At 38.1% G+C, this 7,606-nt stretch overlaps 1 protein-coding gene across 1 annotated transcript; it reads left to right on the top strand.

Moving 5' to 3' along the window:
• The first annotated feature begins 508 nt into the window (after positions 1–508).
• LOC116419266 (pentraxin fusion protein-like) lies at positions 509–5,940 on the top strand. The gene is made up of 3 exons (XM_031938334.1): positions 509–1,705; positions 4,334–4,566; positions 5,568–5,940. Exons 1-3 carry the CDS (start codon positions 1,569–1,571, stop codon positions 5,594–5,596), a joined length of 399 nt encoding a protein of 132 aa, XP_031794194.1. The 5' UTR covers positions 509–1,568; the 3' UTR covers positions 5,597–5,940.
• The last annotated feature ends 1,666 nt before the right edge of the window (positions 5,941–7,606 follow it).

Raw genomic sequence — 7,606 nt, 5'->3', positions numbered from 1 at the left:
TTTATTAATAACAACATTGTTTCTCTCCAGATGTGCAATCATTCCTTCCTTGGGTCTTGGGATAAAACAGATTTTCAGTTGTGGAGAAATGAATGGAAGATATGTGACTATCACAAAACCAGGGAGAGAAAAGGTTTTGTCATTTTGTGATGTGAAAGTCTTTGGAAAAGCCCAGAATTCAGATAAGAATGGGCTCTCTTCTACCTTATCATCTACTTCTGCTGATAATCAACAGATAAACAATCATTTTAATTCTTACTATAATTTTGATCTCACACAGAACAACTTTGGTAAGCATATTTTTCCATGACATCATTTCATTCACTTTCTTTGCTCAAATTCAATATTGTTTAGGTAGCAAAATTCCTAAAAGGTTTTGTGAAATGAGTGCTCTTCCTCAGATGGTACTTCCTCAAACTTTTTTTTTACTTTTAAAAAATATTTCCAGTTCTTACCTTCTTAGCTAATTTTTTTTGTTTACTGTTTCCTCTAATCCCCTTAATTATTCCTCTAGGCATTCATATCCAGCTCACAAAATATGAATGAATCCTATATTCCATTACTTTTTAGAATGAGCACTAGGGATTTTGTTAAGTATAATAAGGAGAATCAATACAATTAAGAACCACTATCAGAACCATAAAATATTTAGTGAGTTTTTCTATTCTAGATTCTTTTATATTTTTAGCAAGTCAATATTTGACTGTATTTTCAATATTTTTGGTTCTTGGAAATGTCACCTGGAATGTGTTATGTTTTAATTGGCTTATTTTTCCCTTAAGTTTCTAAATTGGATCCAGGTCCTTTATAGTCAAAGAACAAGCTAAAATGATCATTTGCAGAATGGATCCCTTAAAGTATTTACCAAATGAAATTTTGAAGTTACCATGGTGTTTAGACTGCAGTTACCAGGAAAGTTAAATAAATGCTTATGAAAATCACCAGATGTGCTATGAAGACAAGATCCACAATTCCTTGTACCATATTTCAGTTCATCTTAAACATTATTTCTATCTTTTTATTGTGTGTGATCATGTAAATATCAAGGTATTAAAAAGCAGAAAATTGCTTATGAACTGTATAGCAGATCTCCTTAAACCAAGCAAAAATAGATAAATATGAATGCTCTGCAAGTCATCATCTGAGCTTGATTTTTTTCTTTCCATATTCCTGCATAGAAAAGAGAAGTATCTTAGTGTAGAATATTATTAGATTATATTGTGAACTCATAATGAAAGACTGGTTTTTAATAACAATGGCAATGGTTAAAGACTAAGTGTTCAATATCACTTTTTGAAAGTAATAGGACTTTATCGATCTCCTAGTTAAGGAGAAAACTAACTGTTCATTATAGTAATAAATTCTTCACTTTACATCTGAGGGTTGATTGAATTTTCTTCAAATATCTCATCATTTCAGCTCCAGTGTTATCAGAGGGAAAACCAGCCTTCCAGTCCAGCATCTTCAGTTTCTCTGGGTCTCCTGAAAGAGCCGTAGATGGGTCTCTATTCAGTGATTTTGAAAAAGGCACTTGTATTCAAACAGATCGAAAAATAAATCCCTGGTGGATGGTAGATTTGGGTTCTACAGAAATCGTGCAATCTGTGGCACTCACCCCTCGGAATGATTGTTGTACTGAAGAATTACGAGGAGCACTGATTCTGGTGGGGGATTCCCATGATGAAGGAGGGATGCCCAATAACAGGTATGAAGCTCAACTTTTATCTCTTTAAAACAATCTTAAAGATCAAATGAGAAAAGATGGGAAAAGTGCTTCTCAGCCTTCAAAATACTATGTGGGTGTTGACTAATATTATAAATGAAAGGGGGTAGCATAGTAATAGTTCTGCCATATACATTCCCCAAAAGCACCATACTAAGGAGAATCACACAGTAAAAACCATGGGTCTTTTGGGAAACTGGGGTTAGGACTACAATACTTTAAAAACCTAACCTCACACACACCACACACATACAAAGAACTTAAAAAAAAAAAAAAAAAAAAAAAAAAAAAAAAACCTCCAAGTGAAAACAGAACAAAAGGACTGAGAAAAGCTCTCCTGTCAGTCTCCAGCTATTATTTGTCTCATCCCCCGCCAGTTCCTCCTCCTACTCTTGCTTCTCTGTCCCCAGCCCCCATCTTTGAGGTCTCTGTCCCCTTTCTCCCTTCCTTGCCCAAGTTCTCTGGCCCTTGGCACTCTGCCATGGCACTCTCCCCCCTGCCTGCCATCACTAGGGCTGCTGCTCCCATTCCTGCTCTCGGCTTTTGCCCCCTCCCCCAGAAAGGCACAGCCTGGAAGAGTGCAGCTCGCAAGGGCTGGGGATCTTGTTTTAACCCCACCACCCAGCCAAAGCATGATCTGTTAGAAATAGCCTCTAGCTGTTTGTCTAAGCCTTTTAATTTGAAAGAGCTTGGACGCCCCTCCAGCAAAGGCAGGGCTTTCTACTTGGAGATTCAGAATTTGAACCAGAAAGCTTGAATCCGGGCCATTGCTTAGGAGCAGAGGAAGAAGCAGCCCCATGTTGTCATGTTTGTCAGGGTAGCTTGTCCTTTAACAGATTCATAAGAGGCACTTCATTCCAGCCATCCCAGACACAGAAGAGACCTCCTTATTGTGCTTCTAATCAGATATCCCCCAGATGAAACCTGGGAAATCATGATGGCAACTAGGTAGGAGACCTCAGGTCTTCCAAGAAGAGCAAACACCATTTGCCAATCTGAGCCATGCCCAAAATTCTACCAGCTGGCTGCAGCCAGTGATGCTCAGGCTTTCTGCAGCCTCCCTACTCTACCTCAGTGGGTGGGGAACACCCAGTGCTGAGCAAAATTTGTCCCTTAGATTTTCTACAGCTAACCCTGTACCTAGAGCTGTCACTCCTTAGCAGTACACTCCCTTCCAGCCATCCAGTCTTACCAGACACCTCAGCCTGCAGTCTTGTGTCAAAATTTGTTACCACCATAAGGGTCTTTGTGCCTACACAAAGGGGAAAACTTGCCATCATTCCATTGTCCAACACCTGCTACTATTGTTTTTCTCCTTTTAAAAAGGGCTTTCTCACAGGGGTGGACAATCCTACTTCACCTCCCTCATCAATCCCATTGCTCACAGCAGCGCTTCCAAATGTTTTCATCATCCCTGAAATCTTCCATGTCTCTCTCTGCCTCACCCTCTCAACTGAGAACCTTGTCCCACATTTACAAGAAAAATTGAGACCCTCAGCTGTAAGCTCCCAACCATCCCCCTTTCCTCATCCCATAGCAGCCATACTCCCTCTGCCCCCATCTCCTCCTTCACTCCTGACTGCCCCATGAGGTGCTCCCTCCACCCAGAGCCATCTCCACTTGTCCTGATCTCTCTGACCTCATAGTCTTCCCTGAAATCGAAGAGAAAGTAAGTCTCCAAGGACAGGAGCTATTTCTTTTTTACATTTGTGACTCCAATGCCTATCACAGAGTCCAACACGTGGGAGGGGTTAAAACAAGTCATGGATTCATTGAAATGCAATATCCTGATAATTCTGGCATTTGACTCCCTTCATATTTTCCTTAGCTAAGGTCTACTAGTCTTTCTTCTAAGTACCTGATGGTTGGCATGAACAAGGTTTCACATATAGCCAGCAAGATATGCTAGGATATAATTAGGGAGGTGGAGAATAGATGCTGTGCTCAAGAGGTACTCACCATTGCTTCCATGTCTTGAATGTCAGGAAGAAAATCTAAGATTAGACAAAAATTGTTTCTGAGAAAGAAAGATCCCGGTAGCTGTGCTTGGTGAGCTGAAAAAGGCAGAAGCTAGAGGTGGAGATACTAGTTGGAAGACCATTTATGATCATCCACTGAGGGTGAAGTAGTCATAGACCACAGAGGAACCAAAAGCTTTACTTCCATCGTGTTCCAATCAACAGTTATTTTACCGTATCTACTATATCTTGGCAATGTGATCAGAGCTAGGGATCTTGAGCTAGGTGTGGAAGAGAATACTAAAAAATAAAGTGCAGGATGTGGAAGAATAAACAAGATTTAGTGACTAGCAGCAGAGGCTGCATAGAGATTAATGAAAGGATATGGGATAAGAGAAGGTTATTGTACCTATCATGGGTATTCTAAGGAGATGGCAGATTGGTGATGGCATCTGCAGCCCAGGGAACAACTTTCTGTGATGTTCTTCCTCACAAGACCTTTGTTTTATTTCCAATGTATAAACCTGGTTTAATACTAGTCTGAGAACCTTCCTTAAAATAAGGCAAAGGATTAATCATCTTTGACTTCTATGCAGATGTTTTCATTTAGCATATTTGAGTCTTTCCAAATTAAAATATGGTTTTCCTTCAGATGTGCCATCATTGGTTCCTTGGCTCATGGAAAAACAGAGTTTTTCAGATGTGGGATGATGAGAGGAAGATATGTGAGTGTTGTGAACCCAAAGAGAGAAGAAACATTTCTATCTTTCTGTGAAGTAAGAGTCTTTGGAAAAGCATCCGAGTCAATCTCTCCTAGTCTTCCAACACCCAGTCCTGAATCTCAGCTTTCCACACCCAATGCTAGCAATGCCTCAGACTTAATTGGTGAGTTTATAAATTTATAACTATATAAAATTAGAAAGAAATAGCATCTATGTATCAACTATCAAGGTCAAGAAAACCCCAAAAAGGTGTCACAAAGTAAGAAATTCTTTCTTCATTATAGGAACCTCAGTAACATAATCTATAATTTCTTCTGTGAAAGATTCATAGTTGAGAATGTGATTTATGTAAAAACTGAGTTCTTAATCTAGGATCTAGAAACTTTTTTAAAGGTGTTTAGAAATTTATGTCAATATATTTGGCTAGCTTTCTATATTTATTATGCATTTAAAAACACCACCCTGAGAAGAAGTTCATATAGTGACCAGATTTCTCCTGCTCCTCTGAATCCAATGGCAGGCTCACTGAAAATGCTGAATTACTTTGCTGTAACTGTCACCCACTACAACTTTGCCCTTTGATATTATCCTCCCCTGTTCATTGGCACTTTTCTGTTGTTCTTTAAAATTTTTAACTGTAATTTTCAGAGTGCTGCTCAGCCCTACATCCCATTGCTGAAAAATGTTACTCTTTGTTATCCATACCCCAGGCTAGTTGATATATCATCTAGTATTCAGGTAACCCAGTAAAAGTCCTACATTCTTTATTGATTTTGTGTATAAAAGGGTGACGCGGGTAAAAGTGAAATGTTCATGATTTACTCCCCCAAAGCAGGTCCCTGCTAGCTCATAATTTTATGGAGGTTGCTGATTTTTTTTCATCTTCCATGCATCAAGATGGATATGTGGCTCCCCTCTTCACAGAGTCAACATCTCCAAATCTTTCTACATGAAGGGATATATATAAGAATGCCTTTTCATTTAGCCTTTCATATTCAGTAATACAACTTTAGTACCCCCAAATTAGATTAGATAATTAGATCACAAACAGGGGACACTAAATGACTAAAAAGTATCTATAAGATTTCAGAAGGCATTAAAAATGCAGGTGGATATTCTAGTTATCATCAAAGATCCTGTATTTCTTATATGTCTCTTTTGTAGATCACTCAGGAAAATACTTTGGGTTCTAAGGTCATACCCAAGATCACATCAGATAAGGAAAATGCCAATTCCAACCACTTCAAAACCAAGAATATAAAATTTTGCTATCTAAAATTGCTGTCTTTGGAATAAGTGAAAGCCAAAACCACACATAAGACAAAGATCACAGGGAATTAGTGATACCAAGAAGAACAAACTGAAAATGAACAGGATCAAGAAGAGTTCCATATATGCTTCAGTAACATTTGCAAAATGGATTATGAAATTGTGAAATCAAAAATTAATGCCCACATTAGTTTGTATTATTAATTATTGATTAATAATTATATTTCATCAGTATAATGAATCAATATTTATGCATCAAACGGACCTAATAGTATATGTCTCAGCAGTAAAATTTGCAAGAATTTGATTCTTTTTCTTGGCTCCTAACATCTGAACACAGATTCAAAATCTGGCTTTTTGCTGACTATAGAAGAGGTTGAGAGTAGGGAAGGAAGATAAGTCAATCTTGTTCTCCAATGTTTGCCCCTCTCTCTCTCCATGACAATCTTAATTTAGTTTGCATCACTAGTAACTTATGTAACCAACTCTATAAAAGACTTGCTTTATCAGCTGTATCTTTGATTTGTCCTGGGTCTTTTCATTGGCAATTGCTAAACTTGGCTCATAAAGAGATCATGTTCAGAACCTTGGACATCAGTATCTCTTTATCACAGATTTTGATCATAACAAAATTAAGCTCAAGAAAGCTTTGGGGAACATTTGGAGGTTCTGAGGGTAATTTGCAAAAGGTCATTCATGTTCTTCCACAACACTCCTCAAGATTGCTGTTGTAAAAGAACAGAACCCCGAGATAGATAAGAACATCCAAAGAGGTCCTAAGAGCAGGCTCAAGACAGGCTTGGGATCTTATTTCTCTATTTTCAAAAGAGTCCTTATAACCCAACTGTTTTGGGGAGTAAGCCCGGGACGAGCTGCCACTGCCCACTGCTTCCCTAGTTGGAAGCTAGTGCAGGAGGAGTGTTAGAATCAACATTTTAAAATTTTAGAATGAGAGAAGAATCCTTTGACAAGTTTCAAGAAAAGCTCCCAAGTCAGACACATACCAATACAGAAGCAAGAGCAAGCTTTATACTTTCATTCTGGTTCTTTACACCTCCCTTCAATGCTCAGATTGGTCCAAGTTGGATTTAGAATCTGAGTTACATTTGTCAGATTTACAATCCAAGTTACAATTGGTAGGATTTATAATTTGAGTTACAATTAATTGGATTTACAATCTGAGTTATGATTGGTCAGATTTACAATTTTCTTTATTCACCATATGTCAAAAGGCTTGTGCCTGTCATTGACACTAGCTAGTTTGGGCTAGTTTAGGCCTAGATCCCTTTATCAGGAATTTTATCAGTTCTTTGACTCACACAGTGACTGCTTAGAGATATCTTAACAAGATATTTCACCATTTCCTTCATTCTGTTTTGACAATATCTGTGGAAACCTAACTTCTCATACTCCTCACATCTTTCTCTAATAATCCTGACCTTTCTTGACATGAACCTTCCATCTCTCAAGCATTGATCATTTGAATGAAGTCTCATTAATTTTTATCCACCTCTGGTAAATTTCTTCTTTTAAGAAGATTCCAGGATAAATAATAACATAGTGAACTTGGATGAACATTTTAGGGAGATTGTTTGAGTTTAGGAAGAAAAAAATTTGTGAGGGGAGAAACAAGTTGCGCTGCCTATATTGCCATGTGTGCCTGTTACACCAAAAGCCATAGCTGTTGTAGCCAAGTTGTGCTGAAAGACAATTTAACTTAGTGGATAAAGAGTCAGTCTCCACAAAGCCAAGATGACCTGGATTCAGCAAATCATTTGATCTCACAATGTCCCAGGAAATTCTCTAAAACTCTTAAATGGCAGAAAAGTAAGTATCCATTTTAGTGGTGGGATATTTCTCTCCACAGAATTCCCTTTAACTAAAGGAACTAAAGGCCCAATCAATATCCCTTTCCCTTCACTGACTTAGATTAA

Source organism: Sarcophilus harrisii, chromosome 5 (assembly GCF_902635505.1).
Source record: "Sarcophilus harrisii chromosome 5, mSarHar1.11, whole genome shotgun sequence".
Classification (NCBI taxonomy): domain Eukaryota; kingdom Metazoa; phylum Chordata; class Mammalia; order Dasyuromorphia; family Dasyuridae; genus Sarcophilus; species Sarcophilus harrisii.
Note: the sequence above shows the minus strand (reverse complement) of the source record. Positions and strands in the feature narration are given on the sequence as shown.

Coding starts and splice junctions, on each gene's coding strand:
- LOC116419266 (XM_031938334.1), top strand. CDS start 1,569: ATGGTAGATTTGGGTTCTACAGAAATCGTGCAATCTGTGGCACTCACC. Junction 1,706..4,333: donor GGAGGGATGCCCAATAACAG/GTATGAAGCTCA, acceptor GTTTTCCTTCAG/ATGTGCCATCATTGGTTCCT. Junction 4,567..5,567: donor CAATGCCTCAGACTTAATTG/GTGAGTTTATAA, acceptor TCTCTTTTGTAG/ATCACTCAGGAAAATACTTT.